Source organism: Rhizophagus irregularis, chromosome 3 (assembly GCF_026210795.1).
Source record: "Rhizophagus irregularis chromosome 3, complete sequence".
In the NCBI taxonomy this organism is placed as follows: domain Eukaryota; kingdom Fungi; phylum Glomeromycota; class Glomeromycetes; order Glomerales; family Glomeraceae; genus Rhizophagus; species Rhizophagus irregularis.
Window position 1 is genome coordinate 4273346 of NC_089431.1, and position 22076 is coordinate 4295421.

Below are 22076 nucleotides of genomic sequence, written 5' to 3' on the forward strand. Positions count from 1 at the left end.
ATTTAGCGTCAAATGAATCTTTACTTTCCAAAACAACATTTATTAAATGACGATAATAAATTTATATATAAATATGAAATACTTTTTTATTTTGTTTTCCCGTCAAGGCGAATACTTGGATGAGTAACTTCCAATGCAAATCGTTTTTCATATAAAAAAAAAATTTGATTATATATATTACCATTATTGATGATAAATAATATACACTTTCCATAAACTTTTTGATAATTTTAGATATCAAAACCATATTCCTTGGTAATATATTCTGTAAACATGAATTAAGAAAATTAAGTTAGAATTTAATATTAAAAATTATTATAGTATATAATTATTTACCATGATTATTTTTTAAAGATTCTATATCAATATCTAATTCGATTTCTTTTGTAAAAAATTTAAGTAAATTTTATTTAATCAAGTTTTGAAATTTGATATATTGTAAAAAAAAAAAAAATTATTACCATTATTTTTATTTTCGAATAATTTTTTTCTTTTAATACTTTGACCTAAATAAATTTTAGTTGATAAATTTGATATCCTAAAATCTTTAGTATTATAAATTACATTGATATCATACCATCATCATTATTATCTTCAAACTTTCTTTTGACTTTTTCTAAGTTAATTAAAGACATTGCAGAATTAATCATGCCATTTAAAGGTCTACTCTTATAAATAGCACCTAAATGAATAGTTGTTACAGGTCCAATGTCTGATGATTCTATAATTTTAGTTGGATTATTGAGACCTTCCTTCCAATACATTTTATCAATTCTACTATATATATCATTGGCTGTTGGTCTTTTATTCGGATTAGAATCCCAACATTCTTTCATTAGTAATTCAATATACCCTTCGGGAGCATTTGTCACAATTGGTGGTCTTAATTCATCAAAGATTTCAATAATTAGCTTTGTATCATGATTTCGATCCCAAAAAGGTCTTCTACCTGTCATAAACTCCCACATAATCATTCCAAAACTATATATATCTGAAGCTTTAGTATATTTTTGTCCTCGAAAAATCTCCGGTGCCATATAAGGAATAATACCATAATTCTCATTATTATTTATAGATTCAGTTGCAGATTTACTTATTCCCAGATCACCTATATATGCATTATAAATATCTTCAAAAAAGATATTTCCACTGTGTAAATCTCTGTGAATAATTTCTAAACTATGGATATTAAAAAGTCCATTTGCGATTTGTTTTAAATTACCCAGCTTTTCAATCCAATTAATTTTATAAAAATCATTACTTATATAACATATTAAGTCACCTTCTCTATAATATGGCATAATAATCATAAAATCTTGTGTATTTAAGTCTTGAGTAATACCAAAATAATTACTAATATAACTATAGTCCTGAGTTTCTTGGTAAGATATCTTTTTGCTTCTACGCTTAGCCCAATTATTATCAAACTGTGTTTTCCATTTTGTATAATAATTATAAAATATCTTAAGCTAGGACAAAAAAGACTATGTTATTAATTATCTACAATTTATTAAACCAAATTATTTTAAAATATCATTGTATGTTACCTCATTTAGCTCCTTAGACGTGATATTTTTAGAATTATTTAGTTTTTTGAGAACAACTGTATAGTTAGGTTGATGAAACATGTTTTTCCGATTAACACACAAATCAATTGGGCCATTAATCCAAGTTGCTTTGTAAATTTTACTAAATCCTCCCTCAGCAATAAATTCAATATTTTTGAATTGATCATAGGGAACAAACTCCATTTTTCCTTCCACTTTGATAAGATTAACTTGTGTATATTTGATAAAATTGTCAATAATTTTGTTTCCACTCGGTTTAAATAATTTCTTCATTTTATAACAAACGTGACAAATCTGGTGACTTTTGTCTAAAGGTTTCCTTCTTTTATTACATTCTTTACATTTCTCTTTTTTATACTTTGAATTAACTACTATGGTCTGCGTTGACTGAAATGAAGATGTATCATTTGATATCAAAAAGTCAATTTTATATTTATAATTTGTTAATTGGTTCATAATTATTTTGTTTATTTTTATTGAATATATTATTAAAAATAAACAGCTTTTACATGTATATCTGATATATATACTTTTTTGTAATAAATAGTTTATTTGTTAAACAATCAGTGAATTCTTTTATTGCGGCTAAAAAAATTCTATGTATTAATTCCCGATAGAAGTTTCTAATGTTTGAAAACAATATAAATCTTGCATTATTATGAAATTGCTTTTTTTAATGCTTAATATGGTTAAAATTAATTTCTATCAGACGTTTCGATTTTTATTGTACGTTCCGATCGTTCTGTTGCAGAATTCTTGGGACTATCACAATGAAACTTGCATTGTGCAACGTTAAAGTTTCACAAACCTACACAATATTAACTGTCTTGAATACGAAAAAAAATCAATAAAAATATTGATACTATATAAATTCTTCAAGAAATACTTAATCCAAAGATTCTTTGGAGGTCGAATAATTTAGAATTTAATAAATAAACAGAGATGTTTTATTATATATATATATATATATATATATTGAGGAAAATCCCTATTTAAGATCATATATGATTAATGATTTTCAAATTTGAAGATTTTTATTGAAAATCTGGAAGAAAATTTAGTAATTTAATTTGATAATATTTTATGAGCTTTGTAAAGCAGGCAAAATACGCATACTATATGGTCTTTAAAAGTGTTACAATAGGTAAATAAAGGTTTGCACCAAAAATGTAAAAAAAAAATCGAAAACAATAGAGAATTAGAAAATTTGGCAAATATCGCCAAAACGGGGAGCGACAACGAGTATGATTTTATTAAATTATTAGGGAGTATTATAAAAAGTCTGTTGAGCGTATTAGTGCAATGATGATGTGTATACATTACGGATTAACGGAGTTACGCCTGAAGGATAAAACAAGATAGCTTTAGCGAGCAAGGAAATAAACATATGATAGAAGTAAAAAAGCCAGTCTGTGTAACCCTTATACTGCAAAATATGTATTTTGGCAAATCAACTAACAATTCAGCAAGTTTTTCTGTATAAATTATAACAAAGTTTATATACTTCTTTCGCTAAATGTAATTATCTTTATATGTAATTACAAATTTTCAAATAAAAACAAAGATTAATTGCAAATTACATTTACTTTTATGTGTAATATAAGCATTATGTGGGGAAAATCAGATCTCAGTTCTTCCAAATTTGTAAAAAATAATTTGAAGTATATTCGCACTATATTAGAAATTGTATAGATTAGTTTAATTATTTTTAATGGTTCCTTTCTATTTAATAAAGTAAGCTTTACCTATACTTACGCGTGTTTAAAATTGAATGTACATTATCAACTTATCAACCTTGTTTATCACAGTCTTTCTCAGTAAGATTATTAAGGCGGCCTTTAATGAAATGGACCTCTTTAATTAGTTCAATGTTTTGATTTACAATATGATCTAGTTTCTAGATTTGAATGAAAATACTAAATTAGTGGTTTTACACTTATGAGATAATGATAATTAAAACTTCTTTTACCTACTGAATTGATTGGGACTAACGATCTGTCGATCGAACTATTAACGAGTTTCCAGTTGCCGAGCACAGCAGCTCCGCCAAATGTAACGAGACCAGCGCTATTGCAAAAGGTTTTAAGTTTGTCAGAAGATAAAAATTCATGAGCCTTAGATGTAACTAATTTTTATATAGTAAAATTATGTTATTTATGTCCTTAACAAACTTACTAAAACATATTTTATTATTATTCTTACCATTATTATTATTGGAATATCTCCTGATGACAGTTTTCAACAAATTTACAAGTCTAAACATTATGTAATATTTATAAAATTTAAAAGATAGCTAAATATTATTTTGAAATTTACGTAAAATAAAGGTTCTAAATTTTTTTTTTTAAAAAAAATAGTTATATATATACCTATTTAGATAGACTCTTTGATGATGTGATGATGTAATCATTTTCCCCATGTACTGATAAATTACCTCATTTCATTCATTTGACTTATTTGACTAATATGGCTTGGTGCGATGATCTACTTCGGAAAAAATAAATCACAGTAATGTGATGTAAGATTTACTTTAAGCCATCGTCCTATTTTCTCCGAGCATCAAAATTATTTCAGCTATATATAATATGGACTCGTTTTAAAAAGAAACCAACCTATCGCAGTTTGAAAGAAGGGACGAGACACTTCTCAATTAAGGTATGAATGAATATACTTTTTTCGATCGTAGTTGTGCACGCTAGATGGCCTTCCTTATCAGAAATCAACTGCGGATTACAGAATTTATAGTCATTGTCGGAACGTGATGAAATAAGCTAATTGTGACCCCTAGGTCACGAACTCATAGTTGGACAACTTTTCTACTGCGTAATAATTTCTGATATTTTATGATTCGAGCTCTGCTCCTATAGGAAATACTCTCTACGAAAGAACCAGTATGTATCATCCCATTATTTTTTCACACTCTTTCGTTAGTTTGGAAATGCCTGGCGAAAAAAATTCTGAAATTGTCTATTGAATAGATTAGTTAGTAATTTTATAAGTCTTTAGAGGAGCGTACTAGGGGCTTTAACTATTACGTGAATGTTTTCTTCAGGAATTCCTTCGGGGTTCGTCCAATATTTTACGGTTTATACATTGCAATTAATTCGTCTTCGCTCGAAGAGAAATTCCCTCCATTGAGTCATTTCTATGTATCAGGGTATTTACTTTCCGTAATTTAAGGTAGCTTGGTCCAAAATGAAAGTCATGATCTTTTTCTTTTTTTTATTAATCGTTTTAGTTCACTTAACGTTTCGTCTGTGTTGATTTTAATTGAGAAAATATTGTCAACGTTTGGAGTTTTCCGTATTTCTGAACATTAGTAAACCCATCGTGGTCCAACCATATAAACATGAATTCAATAACACGTGCACACGGGCACAATAACATCATTAATTTCGTTATTCCACGTTGATTTTGCCAATATTTAGTGTTAGTAAAAAAACTCGATCACTTAACTTCCAATCTAGTCTAGGCATTCAGGAAGGTTTGACCAGAGCTCACTAGTTCTGGTATCACCAAAGGGGAATCCAAGAAATTTGAATTTATAGATAATGCATTATAGCAGTATTATAGCTTGCAATAATGACTACTAGTAATAAATTGCAAGTATTTATGTAAGACAAATTTTCTTATTAATTAATCCTCTTTTTTGTATATACCACTCTTAGACTAGGTTATAGTGCCACTCTATAATCTACTGTACTCCAGCTATTTTATTAAGTCATTGCCATGTGACACTCTGAATAATGTTTAGAGTATCACGTGTTATTCGCAGGACTATTTAATTGTTTTCTGCTTTTTTAGAAACATTAAATTACTGTGGATTATCAACAAAGTGAACTATATCCTCGACTAAGACTAGTCAAATATTCGATGATATTGATAGCTGTTAATGATGATATAATTATATTGTATTTTTGTTGTCGCTCATTACCCTCTTCATCATTTACGAAAAATAGTGTTGTTAATAACCATCAAAATCTATACGTAAAATAAAATAATAATATATCCTAAATTATTGAACTAATCCTAATCATTACATCATAATTACATAATTATTAATCAAGGGGTTGATGTAATCTACACGAAAATGCTGGATCGGTGAATCCTATTGTTGTCAACTGGGTTGTAAATATTATTTCGATTTGAAGTTTCGATTTAATTAAAAATTTTGATTTATTTGATTTATTTCAATTTCTGTCAGAATTAAGGTTCAATTCAGTGGAATTAAGTGTTTATTTCTGTCTTGTAATCGATAAAATTCAAGGAGGAACGATAACTCATAATATAAATTATCGTCAAAATATTTAATTTTCTGATATTCTTCAAAATTCTAAAAAATTAATTGGTTTATGTTTAATTTATAAAAATATTTATGCCGTACAAAAAACAAAAAAATTCAGATTGTTATTATACTTAATGATCGAAAATCGAAAATACATTGTTTACGTAATATTTAATACTGTATTGTCATAAAGAGGGAAAATTGGATTCCAACATTAAATACTGTAATATCGATTTTTAATTTTTCATACTTTTTTTTAAATACAAACTCTACTTTAGAAATACTAATAATACCATTATTTTAAATTATACAAAATTTAAATTTATACATATAATTCAAATACCTTTCGTTAAATTGTCCTTCCCTTAAACTATTTTTTGCTTTATAGAAATTCTTCAGAAATCATCAAAACTAGAACTTAGCTTTTCTTTCAATTGCTTTGGTAAGTTTTGGCTTATATACCAAATGCAATGTACGTGGAAAGACTGAAAAGTGTTTGGAAATTGTATTGTTACTGCGGCATTAACCGCAGGATCACCATCAGTTACAAAACCTTTGGTGACACCACCAGTTGCTTCTTTTACACATTAAAAAACCCATTCATAGGAAGTTGTGTTTCATCATCAACAATTGCTTGTGCTACAATTCGTGTCTTTAAATTATTGTCTGAAGTAACAAAGAGAGATAATGGGTGATTATACAGGTTGGTTTTTGTAAGTATTATCATGCATTATCACGTCATGATACAAAATCTGTTGCCCGGGACTCATCCAAAAAAAGATGGGTTAATGAAGGATCAAATTTCATTGAAATTATCCATCATGGATCCTCAGGTTTTTATCATTTTAAAAGCCTTTTTAATAACATTCTTGCATCATCTTCACCTGGTATTGATTTACTGATGGCATCATAAAGATTCGGTCAGTATATTCTCGTCTTAAATTTTTCTCGAATAATCCGATATTGTTGTATTTACTTTAGCAATAACCGACAGTTAGAAACCGAATTTCTTCAAGGAACTCTTCTGATAATTTTCGTAATGTTGGAACAAATTGACTTGCTGATGGATGACATTCATGTCCGATATGTTGGTCATTGAATTTTGTGACTTCAAGATAACCCTTGCTCTTTTTAACCCATATATTAACTTTCCATGGACATTCTACTCAACAAGATGATACACTTGTTACTACATGAAATGTTTTATCGACGTAAAGCTTTGAGGTGTCACTCTTGTCGGTATTTTCTACTTCTATTATGTTTTCGTTGCATACGTCATCGGATATACTGTCATGTGATCATCATGTGCCACTCCGAAATTGATCGATGTTGCAAATGTTTAACATGATTAATATGCCGAACATGATTAACATGTCGAACCTAATTAACATGTTGGTTATGATCAACGTATTGAACATGTTAGTCATATTATACATAGTAGATATGTTAAATTTATTAGTATATGTATAATTTATTATAAATATAGGTCAATTTTCTTGTAGTAAAGTAAGGGAATAAATAAAGTTTTATTTTAAAGTTATAAATTGATAAGTTTTTATCAAGTGAAATCCTTTATTCGTGTTTGGAAGTATATGCCGACGTACAGCGCTATACAACACGTCTGATCGGATAATTTTGATATATTGTTTAATACATTGTCTAATTATAACACTAATAAACCTTCTGCTACCTAACCACATAAATTGCTTAATATTTTTAAGCGTAAAGAACTGATACAACAATACTATTCAAGAAAAAAAAATCCCACAGGTCTTATTTTTTTCATTAAGACAATTTTATGAAAAAGGCAAATTTATTAGTTATTACTCGCCTGTTAGTATCAGAAAAATCATCTCCAATAAAGTCTCGAACTCTGCATTTTGAATGGTTTCTTTCATATTTTGGTATAAATCGTAGTATTTTGTAGGGTGCTTAATTGTATTTATTTAATGAAAATAAAACAAAAGGAATGATTCGAAAACTGGGATACACTATATTATATATAACGTTGAGCTCTATGGAAAAAAAAAGCTTTCGCCAAGAAACTAGTGTATTATGAAATGTATGACAATCTTGTAATACGTATACGTATGATAATTGCGTGATAAAATGTATGATAAGACGTGATATTTACAAACTGTCACTTATTACAAGTAATAGTATATCGTAGAGCACTGACTAAACTACCCCAAATTTTGTAAGAAAGCCGGGTATTTTATATAGTTAATTTTTTTTTGAACTGGAAAATAGCCAATTTTACTTGTATTTATTGTATTTATCAAAATTTTATATTTATTTGTTTATAAATGAATTTTTTTTATTTAGATTTTTATATCTTTATCATTACAACCATTAAATTCATCCCAAACCAAAAAAAATCAATACATAATACCCCCTACCCGGGTATTTTGCAAATTTGGGAGTGGATTTGTTGATATTTACAAATTTAAGAATTTATTACGCGTGATACACTTTGTATTACATCAATTTTACTATCGCAAACTACATTTTGCCAAAATTTATCTTGTAAAAATCTTCATTGTACGAAAATCAGATTCGTTTTAATGCATATAAAGGATTATTTTGTTTATGCGAGTTATTCAGTATGAAAAGAACTTTTTCATATGTTAAAATCGGTACCATACTGAAGATTTGTTGTATTGTGAAATTCATTATATCAAAATTCGGCTATAAAAAGAGTTGACTATTTACATTTTACTGTTTCCTGTATCATTAAAACTTCCTTTATTTAATATACTTTAAATGATTTTCACTAAACTATTTTATTTGATGAGTTAATAAATTGTAATTTTAGAACAGCAGTTATACCAACTTAGCTTTTATTTTAATTAAAACTTAGATCGGTTTATAATATGTATTAATTTATAACAAAGATAAAAAAAAATATAAAACTAACTCCCCAACTTACATGCCAAAGACTATAGCAAGTAGCGAATTCAACCCTTTTATGTTCTTCATAAATGTTTTTCAAAGAGTAAGAATGATTGAGAAGTAAATTCAATGACTATCAATTTGAAATACTTCACATTCTTTTACATCGAAATGAATTTCACTTATTTGAAGATTATCATTTTGAATAATTGAGATCAAAAGTTTTTCTGGAAATTGAAGAGAAATTTGGTGATTTGAATATCTTAATTGGCTCTTTAGATATTAAACTAATACAATATTTTTGAAGTTCTGAGAATGAATCATTTTCAAACTTATTTGATAAACGAAATTAAAATTATTCTCCATACAGTTTTCTTTGTTTTTGATCAAAAAAAATTGTAAATATAAAACTAATTCATGAAGACTAAGTTCACTAGCGGCAACTAGGACCTTAATTACATCCGAATTATCATAATCAATTAAAGAGAGTTTCCACCATAAATATACCTAAAATAAAAAAATTATACATTATTAATAAATCAATAAAAAGAATAACCTGAATATCATTTGTTTACCTTAAAATTATTTGATGAAATATTTGATAATTTGATATGTGCCAAAGTTCCATCATTTTTCTTTTCATTAGTTGACAAAATTCTACGCAAGTAAGGAGATCGATAATGTAAAAATAACCATACCAATTTCAATAATAATATCATAATATTATTCATCATTTAATATTTCAAGTAAATTTTGTGATAATTTTGGTAAAGTTTCATTATCCTCCATGTTTTATAATTTTGGCGTTAAAAGAAGGAAAGAAAAAGAATTAATTCAAATTTGTAAATGTTCGGCCTTATAATTTGTATTTGTACGACATTATTTTTAAATAATGTAGCTATGATTTGACGTTTGAGTGAATCGATTATTGCCGTTTTCAGAAATGTTGACAATCTGAAATTTTGACCATTTTATACCGAACACACCGAACACACCGAACACACCGTGAACACATACAAAAAATTATGCAAACTTGAAGTATTCATGCATAACTTTATATAAAAACTATTTTTGTCACTTTTTAGATATGAATAAAATTGAAAATATGAAAATTTGTACCGAACACACACCGAACACAAACGAACACACCAAACACACCGAACATTGGCAAATACAAGCAAATACAAGTGAATACATATATGCAAATAATATAATTTTTATACATTTTTTTATGCACACTACCTAAAAATATATTACTAAAGTTTTAATTTTGCTTTTTTTAAAGGAAAATTTGTTTTTTTTTTAATTTTAATTGCTGTGTTCGGTGTGTGTTCGGTGTGTTCGATTTATAGAAATGATCGACATTCTAATGTCAACATTTCTGAAAACGGCAATAAATGTTATTATTAGAATTTGTTCATTTCATATATTATTATTCTTTTGATACTCATTTTACTCGAATAAATCATTAATTTAACTAAACCATTTGAATTAAAATCTTTATTCAAAAATCTGGTATGGATTTGGTTATAATAGTCTATTATTAAATCAACAATTTCTTTAATTATAATAATTAATTATAAAATATTGTAAAAATATCAATTTTTTTTGATTTTTATGAATTTGAAAATCAAACTATTTATCCAGCGTTCAATTTAATTGAAAAAAAAAAATCTTAATTATCTTTCTATCAACGTCAGTCAATTTTCCTACATGTTATATTGATTTTTTTTAAAAAAATAATAATTTTGTAAATATATTTAATATAATATTTTATTTCTTTATTTAATGATAAAAAAAAAATTGAAAGAAAAAAGAAAAAAATTAAAAAAAAAATTTGAGGGAAAGAAAAAGGATATAGAAAGAAACCGGTTTAAAAAAATGGAAATTTCCGAAAAAAAAGGAATCTGAAAAAAAAAAAAAAGTACTGAAAAAAATTCCTGAAAAAAAAGGACAATAATTCGGTCCAAAAAAGAGTGAAAATTTTTTTTTTAAAAAAAATAACAATACGGTCTAAAAAAAAAGATCAATATAAAAAAAAATCGGTCTTAAAAAGATCGAAACAATGGGATTATTTAAAAAATAATTTTTCAGTTTGGGGAAAAAATTAAACCTAAACGGGGAAAAAACATTTTTCATCGAATAGTTTTTAACCATAAATAAATTAGGCAGAGGCATGTCACGGGGTTTAATTATATGGCATGGGATTTCAAGTTACACAATTCAAATTAACCCAAACGTCAGACAAATTTTTTTATACAATTTTCCTGTAAAATTATTAATATCAAGTTAACAACCTTTTTTAAACAGTTTGTATTTCGAAATCATTAATTAGCTATCACGTTTTCAGTTTTTTCTGCAATTACAGATTTACAGTATAACGAAACATTAATATTTATTTAAGTAAAATTTGATAAAAATAAATCTAAAAAAGAATGTTAAAGAAGAATTTATAGAAATTCTTAAATTCGACATTAAAAAATTTTTAAAATATAATTTGTTGAATTAATTATTCGTCAGTAACGATCTTCCTTATTAAATTCAGTTATTTATAGTACGAAACAACAAGGATTGGGATGAAGGATAAAAGGAAGAATAATTTTGAATTATGAATAACCTGATTATTTATTTCTTGACGGATTTAATTAAAAGGTTGTAATGATGACTTTGAACAATTAGACAATTGAACTATTGGACTTTGATAAAGTCCAAATCCAAATTTTATTGGATAAATTGTCACTTTTATATTATTATTAATTATTCTAAATAAACATATATAAAAATTTATTTCGAAGATTTAGAAGAATCAAAAATAATTAACAAATTGTTTTTATTTACAAAATTATTAAGCTTGAAATAAAATTGTTGGATTAATAATATTAATGAATTAACTCAAAAGTACTGGATTATAAGAATCCAATTGGACTTGGAATGGACTATCTCCAATTAGTCCAAGTCCAATAGTCCAAATTTTTCAATTGGACTCCCATAACTGGTTTAACTCAAGTGGTAAATGGAATTGTAAAATTCTCTAAAATAATTTTTAACAGATGATAAAAGGACAGATAAAAAAGATTTAAATTATAATTTTGATCGCTTAAATAATTCAATATGTTGAGAACAAACGTTATTAGAGCATTCCCTATAAAAAAGAAACTTCCTATAATGTCCGGAAAGCGCCGGACGTACGGAATACATGAAAACTTTTTTTTTTAAGAAAAAAAAAATATTTTTGTTGTGGACTATTTAAATTAACTGAGTTGTAAATATTTTTCTCTTGTAACAATTGATTAATAGGCGCAATACGAATTTTTCCCAAAAAAAAGTTCATTATATCGGGCGTTCACTGTTAATAAAGATTAGATAAAATAATATTATTTAAATTGTTATTACATGAATAGAAATGAGACAAGAACACACATGCCTGTGAGGATTTTTCAAGAGTGGATTAACCGCTAAAGGAATGTGGCTTTGATATTCAAATGAAATCATGACATCAGACTTAACGCCTTTTAGCAGATCATTTTCGTTTTAAATAATTGTACAAATCTAATCTCATATCTGAAGCACTTTAGCAATTACATATTTAATGTCATCCTTAGTTATAGTTGAAAGTGAAAAGGTTTTAATCCTTCCTATCATAGCCCTACCCACATTGATGCTGTCTTTCAAAGCCAGAGAAAAAAATGCCAAGACTTTGATGTTACCAATGGTAACGGTTTTTGCCAAGAAAAATTCACATGAATTAACTGACACAAAATGTATCCCTGATTTATTGATATAAAAAATCAATTACAGGATTCGGTAATACATGAACTTGTTTTACTATCTATATACTAACACAATATCCCAACATTAACTCTAATCCGACTCAACATCGGTATTCTGGATAAAATGTTTGTCAGTTATGCATAGAACATGTAGAGTCAGAAGTAAATTAACAATGTTAAAACTCACCGAAAAGTCTATGTTCTCCGCCTAATAAGGTCCCCGAAATTTCTGATATTAACTTTGCGAGCTCCGAGTCACTTCCGAGTCGCTTCCTTGCAAATGCACAACCACAACCGAAAATATATTTCGTTCATACCTTAATTTCTTTCAAACTGCGATAGGTCGGTTGGTTCATGCTCGGAGAAAATAGTACGACGGCTTGGAGAAAAAAAGCTCCCACTGATTTGTCAAATACGGTCAATCGTATGACCACTCGTACGACATGAAAATCACGTAACTTTTTTTAATAAATACTCATTTACTTGAGTCATTTGATTAATTTTGATTAATTTAAATAATTTACAATCTGAGTATTAATTATTATTTGCTGTCACTACAAGAGTCTATAACGATGTATTCAGAATGATACACCTGACCTAGTAATTTAATGATGTATCATGTATCAATAAGCCGATTTTGATCAAATTAAGGATCAATTTTTTTGATTCAAATTAAAGGATCAACTTTTTTGATTTCAAAACAAGGAACAAATTCTCTTCTTTTTCTTTTATCGGATCTTTTTTTATCTCCCAAGAAACTCTCTCAAACTTCTTTTATATTCGTTTCTAATGTCTTCCTTCATTAATAATCAAATACGATGCAAAAAATATATACTTATATTTACGTTTATATTTATGTTTTTGACGTTGCATCTCTTTTTCTATTTTTATTCCTCGAAATCATTTACAAACTCTTCACCTCCCCTCCACATCTCCGAAACGTCTTTTTTGTCTATTTTTCTTTCCTCTGCGGTGGGCATTTTGGCATCTATTCTTCTCTTTTTTGTATCAGGAGATGTCCTATACGCTTGTTGTCGTAGCTTGTATAATGAGAATCTTTTAAACAAAACCGTGGAAAAGGGCACTCAACCTAAAATTGATATCTCAAATGATGAATTCGTTTCTCGACCTCAAGTTGTAGAACGGATTAAAGAAATTCTTCAACCACATAAAAATCATTCGTATTATCATTTGATCTGTGGTGAACACGGGACAGGAAAAACTACATTAGCCAGGATCGCTTCAAGTGAGGTTGGGTGTGGCGTTATATATGTTGATATCCCCGCGGATTTAAGTGGATTAGATAAGGCCTTTGGAAAAGCAATTAATTTCGCATCTGAGAAAATTTCTATTACTGGACAATGGTTGCGTAAAATCAAATCGGATGGTAAGTTTCCATCATTACTTTATTGTTAATAATAACCATTTTGATTCCTATTTTCTTTGTAGTAGATACACCTAAGATTTCTGAATGTGCAAAAGCTTTGAAAACCTTCAGACACGCTAGCGAAGTGTACAAAGCCAAGCATGATAAGCCAATGGTTATTGTTTACGACAATGTTAGTTACTTGGTTCATAAAAATCCAAAAATCCTCGACATTCTCCAGGATGACGCGAAGCACAGTGCTGATGATCGAAAATACATCGCTGTATTTGTCTGCAGTGAAGGGAGTGTACCCCAGAGAATGGAATGTAAGTACTGACATGATTTTTTTGTGTTCTTGAAAAAATAGTATTATTTACAGATCATAAATCTTATTTTAGCTCGCAGTGCCTGGTCACGCGCAAAAACGCCTGTAATGGAAATTGGTGACCTTAGCAAGGAAGAATCGATGGAATATTTGATTAAGAAGCGCAAGATAAAGGAAGTAGATGTGAAAAAATTATTTGATTTAGTTGGGGGTCGTATCATAGAGCTAAAGACTGTGGCGGATGACTTCTTGAAAGGACAAGAATTCGAAGGTAGTATCATCATTTTCAAATTTACACAATTTTGTTCTGGATCAATTGCTTAATAATTTCTTTTGCAGTCGTTAAAAAACAAGTCTTAAACAAAGTTGAAAAAACATTTCGATCTGCAGAACTCCTTCCGAATGGTCTATATTACGAAGTGGGAAAAAGTATTATCGGTGATTTGTTGAATTCTAATAACAAATCTAATGAGCTTAGCTTTTTAGATTTTAATAAATATTTTGATAAGACTGAGAAATTAAATGAAGTGTTAGGAAGCAATATATTTTCATATCATCCCGAAAAAAACGTTGTGACCTTCCAATCTCAATCAGTAAAATGTTATGTTCATGAAAATGCTGACATATTCTCCGTGCCTGGTTCACATATTAAAATTATAGAAGTTAACTAGAAATTTTCAAAATGACATATGTACAAATAATGTAATTAATGCATAATGCAATAAAAAAAAAATTTCAAATTGAGTAATATTTTATTAATAATTTTTAGAAGCAAATGAAATATGTGATGTTATCAAAGAGGGAGAGAGTACGCGGATCCTAGGCCATTTAATGCGAGTTCCAGCATCAACTTCCACAACTAATTTATTTCTATCACTATTGCTAACTATGAGAATCTCACTCCCACACTCTTTTATTATACTAGATTTTTGAAATAAATTTTCCCGCACATATCTACAAAGTTTCCGTCTATCTATATCACTGTTGGAACAGACTATATAAAAGATTATTTCCCGTGAAGAAAACTTCCCCGAGATTAAGTAATTTCGAATCTACAAGCATAAATTCGTGAGATTAGAGATTAGCAACTGAGGTAAAAAAATATTTCCGATTCACACTTACCATTACTATTAATTTTCGCAACGTTCCATTCTGTCTGAAATTTATTAATGCATTCAGTTTGACCTTAATAAATTTTAGTTAATAAACATTGACATCCTAAAATTCTTATTATTCTTATTACAAATTACAAACTATTTAATTGATAACATACCATCATCATTATTATATTCAAACTTTCGTTTAAATTTTTCTAAGTTAACAGATTGACTTCTTAAACTCCATAAAGACATTGCAGAATTAATCATACCACTTAAAGGTCTACTTCTTTGCTGAAACCTCGGATTTAGTGACTTTAACACTTCTGTCATGTGACTATCATGTGACTATAGAGTCGATCGCTAGTGGCATTTTTTTCGTTTCGACTGTCCAGTTTCTACCTCACTACTTTATATTTTCTACATGGAGGTAATATGAAACTTTAATTATTTTTTAATTTTGATAAATACGTTTTTATTTTTGAAAAATACAATTATTTTTTTAGAAAAATTATGGAATTATATAGATTCTAGCTTTTCACTTCATATCTTCTATATAGCGACAATAAATCATTTATTAATTTTAATGAATATATTCGAAAATAAAATAAAATGTATTAGTATTATTAAAATGTATATGTATATTATTATAATAATATTTAAATAAATATAGTATTATTAAAATGTATTAATTAAAATGTATAGTATTATTACGAATCAGTCAAATCATTGTAAAATTTAGACATTATGAAATGCATTATAATAAATATATAATAAAAATTCTATAAATTTAAATAATAAATTTAAATATAAGATATATCGATATAATAAAAATTCTATAAATTTAATTAATAAATATAAATAAATTGTGTAATTAAACATAGGATATATCGATATAATAAAAATTCTATAATTGTAATTAAACATAAGATATATCGATACATATAGTTGGGGCTTCATAAACCTCGTAGCCGCGCTTATTTAAGGCAATGTATTACTAGACCTACGCTAAAGATAACTTTAGCAAGGCTTTCTTTGTGAATTAAAAGAAATTTCATACACCCTGCCAGCTGGTGAGCAAGCTTATGAAGTAACCCACATTAACACCCCACATTAACACCAATAAACAAAACTTCGTACAAATATTTAACGAAATTCCTAACTCTAAGTAAATTGCAAGTATTCTAAAAAGAAGAAAAAAATAAAGAACAATTAGTAAACATTCGTTAAAGGAAACAAATTAAAATAGAAAAAATAAATACTTTCGTTCATAATCACATGATATCAATCGATGATCATGATTTGCACCTTACGACTCGTACAGACGATCCCGGAAAAATTACAGCCGAATATAAGGAATATGATCGCTAAGAGACCTGAATTTTAAAAAAATAATTCAACTATCTAGATTCATCTAAAGAGCAAATATTCGCCGGAAATCATCCAAATTTTTAAGTTTCTTACTCTTATCATTAGTTTTTTTTAAAAAAGAGACGAAAAGAACGATAAAATATAATTGTTTCAATTAAGAACGTAAAAGATATAAGAGATATGTAAAATAAATGTATGAAATATATAATATTATGCAGCTCATAAAGAATAAATGAATTACAGTCTGCCCTCGATATAACGAATTTGGTGTCCGGGCCGATCAGGCCTTCGTAATACAAAAATTCGGTAACACTATAACGAAATATTCGGTATATCATAGCGAATAATCGGTATGCCACTATAACGAATTTTCATTATATTATACCGAATATTCATTAAAAATTTATTATTATTTATTTTAAGAGATAACTATAAATAATAAATTACGCGATTTTTAAATTTTTAACAACATTTTATTATACTGAATTATTTATGAAAATGTAACAAAAATTGAGCCTCTTAATTACACGAATAAATTTACTCAATTATATTAATATAACTATCAAGATTAGTCTGTTTTGCAGAAATAAACCGTTGTTTTAAAGCTTCTTTTTTTAGCTTTTTAACAAATTTCAACTCTTCTTTTTTTGTATCAAAACCGTCTTCCTGTTGCTCCAAATATAAAATCACCTTATCATAAAATTCAATAGCTTCATTATGAGTAATGGTTGGTAAAGGAATCTCCTCTACTTCCTCTTCTTGATTATTATTGGGAAGAACGGTTTTCAAAATTTCTTCATTGGATATCATTTCCGTTGTAATTTCTTCCCTATCACATTGAATAAATTCTTCAGCAGTAAAAGGTTTTTCAAAATCAAGTTTATCAATCAACATTTGAATCTCTTCCAATTCCTTAATATGTGTAAGATAAATTTGAGTATCGGCATGGTCATTGGAGTCATGGTCATCATGGACATGATCATCATGCTCACGATCATCATCTCTAACTTCGTCTCCATCATCATCTTTAGGCAGGATATCCGCTTTTAGCCAACAGTTTTCAATGGTAGTTTTTGTAACACTATCCCATGCACGTGCAACATATTTGATGCATTTTTTAATATTAATTTCAACGGGTTCAGTGCCATATTCATTAAAATTATCATATGATTTGACTCGATTGTGTAAATATAGCTTTCGATATTGTGCCTAAAATAAACAACGAATTTTTAAAATTTCAAGTATAAAACATTACTACATTCTGAATTGAATGTTCATTAATTGAAGCTTACCTTGAAGCTATTTATAATACCTTGATCACATGGTTGGAGGTGTGCAGTAGTGTTTGGAGGAAGAAATTCAAGCGTGATATTTGTAAGGCGTGTGGTTTCAAATAGGGCATGAGTTGGAGCATTGTCGACTAAAAGAAGAATATTTCGACCTTGTGTTCTCATTCGAGCATCAAGTTTTTTAAGATATTGGTTCCAGATCGAAACTTGCATCCAACTTTTTGGATTCCAGTGATAATCTACTGGAAGAGTTTTCTTATTGATGTTTTTGAGGGCTCGAGGGTTTTCATATTTGTGTATGAATAATGGACATAATTTTTCACTCCCAGTTGCATTGCAAGTAAGCAAAACAGTTACACGATCTTTTGACTGTTTTGTTCCAGAAATTGGGGCATTAGAAATTGTACGACTAGGTCGCATTTTCCAAAAAAGACCTGTCTCATCACAATTAAAGATGTCTTCAGGGGCATAATTCTTTAAAACTCTACGAATTTCTTCATGCATTGTATCAAGTTCTTGAACAGGTGCACTTGCTGCTTCTCCATGCATGTTGTATTGCCTAAGATTGTGCCGCTTTTTGAAATTGTCAACCCAACCATTTGACCCTTTGAATTTATCTTCTCCACACAAAAAAGCAAGCTCTAAGGCCTTGCTTGAAAGAATATCATCATTGATGATAAGACTGGCTTGAAGTGCACTTTCTACCCAAAGAGTTAAAGCCTCTTCAATGATAGGAAAAGGAATCTTTTTTTCGCGTCGTAATCCAGCTTGATGTGAATCAAGATCTACAACAAGCCAACGGTCTTTTTCCTTTAAAATATCACTGATCATTCCTTCACTAACCTCATATTCGTTGGCTAGTTCTTTTTGTTTTAAGGAGGGAGTAGAAATTTTTTTCAAACAAATTTCTTTCTTTTGTGCTGCTGTAAGAGATTTACGTTTTCTGGGGATTCCATTAAGTTGTTTATTACCAGGTTTTACAGATTTGGCTTTTGGCATTTTTAAAAAATATCCAGAGTAACAATGAAGTGTAAAATAAAATATGAAGTATGAAAGTATCCATTATAAATTAATTTTATGATGTGTGGTTACTACATTGAGAAAATATTTCATGATAAATAGTCCTTTATAGTAAGATTCATTTCGCAAAAATTCTTCGGTATATTCATAAAAATTCAAAAAATTCGTTATAAAAAATAATTCTTCGGTATATTCATAAAAAAATCAGAAAAAATCCGTTATAAAAAAAATCCGTTATAAAAAGGATCATTTTATATAAGCATGTTCACACACTTTATTTCGTTAAACGTTGTACAAAATTTAATTAGTAAAGTTCGGTTTGACAAGGTTTTTTTCATATGTCAAAATCTGTACCACGCTAAAGATCCGCTATATCGTGTTATTCGTTATATCAAAATTCGCTATAAAAAGGGCAGACTGTAATTAATTAATTAAAATATATTCTATTCTAATGAAAGCTTTAAAGCAATATTTTTACCAGATCTACTTGGTACTTTACAATCCATTGTAATATTATCAAGTTCCTTAATAGCTTTGACATCGTATTTAGTATAATGTACTCTAAATGCCTCTCTAACGAATAAAACAAGTCGGTCCATAGTATCATATTTTTTAAGCTTAGCCTTGTTGGTGCCCTTTAGATATCTGTGTAGTATCTGCTCAACAACTTCGGAGGTCATGAATTCCTCAATTTCTGATCTTACTGGCATAGTTGTTTGTCCTTCCCTTATTCGTATGTCTTTGAATTCACGTACTTTTGTACCGATTTTTTTATTGAACTTGCTGCGGAAATCTGTTAGAACCCGTTTAGAATGGCAAATGACCTCTTCAGCATTATTACTATAGAGATCATAATTAAATATTGTTTTTACAAGGCTTTCAATAGCTTCATCTGTAGGTGCTCTGCATCTGAGAAAAAGACATTTAATCTTCTCGTGCCAAAGTCGAGCAAGTGACTTTTCTTCGTCTGTTGGTATAACTGCAGTCGGCTTTGCCATCGGAAAGGTGGGCATATTATTTACAAGAGGTGAATCTAACGTTGTATTCATGGCATTTAACATCTGATTCGCCATTACCAATATATCCGGTCTTTCCGTTATTAACCACTGACAAACTTCGAAAACATTTTTCATCCCCTTTAAAGCTTCGGGTTTGCCTAAAGGTGTATTTATATAAATTGTTAAAATTTAATATTCGTAATAAACAACTAGTAATTAAGAACATAATCACCTTTTTTTGAATCACGTGATGTTACGAGTTGTCAGGTTTTTCGTCTTTCGCCATAGTCCTCATCTGAACTTTTGGAAGATTCACCGCTATCTTCTATATTATCACCATCACCGTCACTTTCTGAGACTTCAAGTAAATCGGTGATGTTGTTCTGACATCGTTGGCGTTTATTTTTAGAACTTGTAGGTAAAACCCGTTTTTTATTTATCGATCGACTTGATTCTATTTCACGACTGTCTTCATAAATCTTTGTGGAGTTATCAATGATTGCGCTACAATCTAATTTAAAAGGCTTGTCCTTGAGTTGCGGTTGTTCTGAAACACTAAAATCATCGGGTGCATCATCATAGAGCGCTGATTCTGGTTCATCTTCAGAAATAGTAATAACATTAAGACTTGATTTCGATGATTGTGCTTCGTGTGCTTCACTACGACCTAATTATGATATACATTAAACCAGTATTTGAAAAATTGCTAATAAAATAATAGTTAATTTCAAAAATTCATTGCCAGCTTCGGTTTCATGTTCTTGGATTTGAATATCACGTTCAATTGCTCGTTTTTTGTTACTTCGAACACGATCACCTGGTTAAAATAGATGCAAATTAGAAAATGAGAGAAATCGCCAAAATAAGAAAAAATACGTATAAAATCGTTACCTGCATTGGAAGATTCAATAGACTGATTTTTACTTCCACGACCACGACCACGACCACGACCACGTCCACGACCTTGTCCACCGCCATCTTTCCTACCCCCTGATTATATTAAAATAAATAAAAAATTGCAATAATATTATAATATATCTAAAAAAATGCTTACTCGTAGCTTCCGTTTCATTTTGCACAGTATTTTTTTGAGATTTTCGCGATCTTGTCATTTTTAAATTATAAATTTAAATAAATATTCGAAAGAAATTCTTAAAATAAAAAGTATTGTAGTCACGAAATTTGAAATATTTTTTTTTTTATTGATAGATAAAAATAAAGTTTATTAGTTATATGGGAAAAAATATAAAAAGCCTATTTAAGCTATAAGGAAAGGTCAAAAAGTTTATTTAAACGAATAATTTAAACTTTAGTATATTTAAGCTTATATAAAGAAAAGTCTAAAGTCTAAACTCTATATATCAATAAATAAGCTTTGACGTGCATATGTCAACAATTAAACTTTTATACATATAAATCTAACAATAAACTTCGATAATATATACAAGAAAGAATTTTCCAATTTTTTCATGATATGAATGATTAATAAAAAGCCTTCGCCCTTTTCACATTGATTGATTCTTCGCCCTACGCTCCTATTGTACTAACACTGATTAATTACTTCGCCTTTTTACCCTTGCGTAATGCTGATTAATTACTTCTCCTTTTCGCCATTGCACTCCTATTGTAACACTGATTAATTACTTCGCCTTTTGCCATTCACTCCTATTGTGACACTGATTAATTACTTCGCCTTTTCGCCCTTGCGCTTCTATTGTAACACTGATTGATTAAAATAAAGAGTTCGCCCTTACGCTATGCCCACTTTTACGCTTTTATTGTAATAGCACTGTTTTACTGATTGATTAAATAAGGCCTTCTCCCTTACGCAATTATATATGTATGAATTAAAATATTATTAATCAAAATTAGAAAAGTTTCATATCTTTTTATGAAATCGAAAAAAAACATTCTTTTTATTTTATTTTATTTTTATTTAAATTCACTATCAAATGTAAAAATTATCAAGACTATCTTTATTGAATCAAAAATAACGAAAGTTTTCTTCGAACATACATATATATATTATAACGATAGTTAACTATAAACTATTTAACGTTGTATATAGCGAAACCTCATATAATTACTTCTTTTT

The 22076-nt window shown here is 28.3% G+C and overlaps 6 protein-coding genes across 6 annotated transcripts; 1 reads left to right on the plus strand and 5 right to left on the minus strand.

Moving 5' to 3' along the window:
• Positions 1–230: 230 nt before the first annotated feature.
• Positions 231–1628, minus strand: OCT59_021053 (uncharacterized protein; the record flags this gene model as incomplete). Its single annotated transcript, XM_066149593.1, has 6 exons — positions 231–265; positions 337–381; positions 462–506; positions 578–793; positions 1223–1469; positions 1548–1628. 6 exons carry the CDS (start codon positions 1626–1628, stop codon positions 231–233), a joined length of 669 nt encoding a protein of 222 aa, XP_065990483.1.
• A 1729-nt stretch (positions 1629–3357) lies between these two features.
• On the minus strand, positions 3358–3831 carry OCT59_021054 (uncharacterized protein; the record flags this gene model as incomplete). The annotated part of the gene is made up of 3 exons (XM_025327590.1): positions 3358–3465; positions 3542–3693; positions 3771–3831. 3 exons carry the CDS (start codon positions 3829–3831, stop codon positions 3358–3360), a joined length of 321 nt encoding a protein of 106 aa, XP_025170542.1.
• Positions 3832–9027: 5196 nt separating this feature from the next.
• OCT59_021055 (uncharacterized protein) lies at positions 9028–9476 on the minus strand (the record flags this gene model as incomplete). The annotated part of the gene is made up of 2 exons (XM_025332549.2): positions 9028–9252; positions 9321–9476. The coding sequence occupies 2 exons, from the start codon at positions 9474–9476 to the stop codon at positions 9028–9030; spliced, it is 381 nt and encodes a 126-aa protein (XP_025170543.2).
• A 3894-nt stretch (positions 9477–13370) lies between these two features.
• Positions 13371–14877, plus strand: OCT59_021056 (uncharacterized protein; the record flags this gene model as incomplete). The annotated part of the gene is made up of 4 exons (XM_066149595.1): positions 13371–13902; positions 13965–14207; positions 14280–14477; positions 14546–14877. The coding sequence occupies 4 exons, from the start codon at positions 13371–13373 to the stop codon at positions 14875–14877; spliced, it is 1305 nt and encodes a 434-aa protein (XP_065990484.1).
• Positions 14878–17211: 2334 nt separating this feature from the next.
• On the minus strand, positions 17212–18512 carry OCT59_021057 (uncharacterized protein; the record flags this gene model as incomplete). Its single annotated transcript, XM_066149596.1, has 2 exons — positions 17212–17883; positions 18321–18512. The coding sequence occupies 2 exons, from the start codon at positions 18510–18512 to the stop codon at positions 17212–17214; spliced, it is 864 nt and encodes a 287-aa protein (XP_065990485.1).
• Positions 18513–19426: 914 nt separating this feature from the next.
• OCT59_021058 (uncharacterized protein) lies at positions 19427–21093 on the minus strand (the record flags this gene model as incomplete). Its single annotated transcript, XM_066149597.1, has 5 exons — positions 19427–20139; positions 20298–20648; positions 20760–20798; positions 20873–20971; positions 21036–21093. 5 exons carry the CDS (start codon positions 21091–21093, stop codon positions 19427–19429), a joined length of 1260 nt encoding a protein of 419 aa, XP_065990486.1.
• Between the last annotated feature and the right edge of the window lie 983 nt (positions 21094–22076).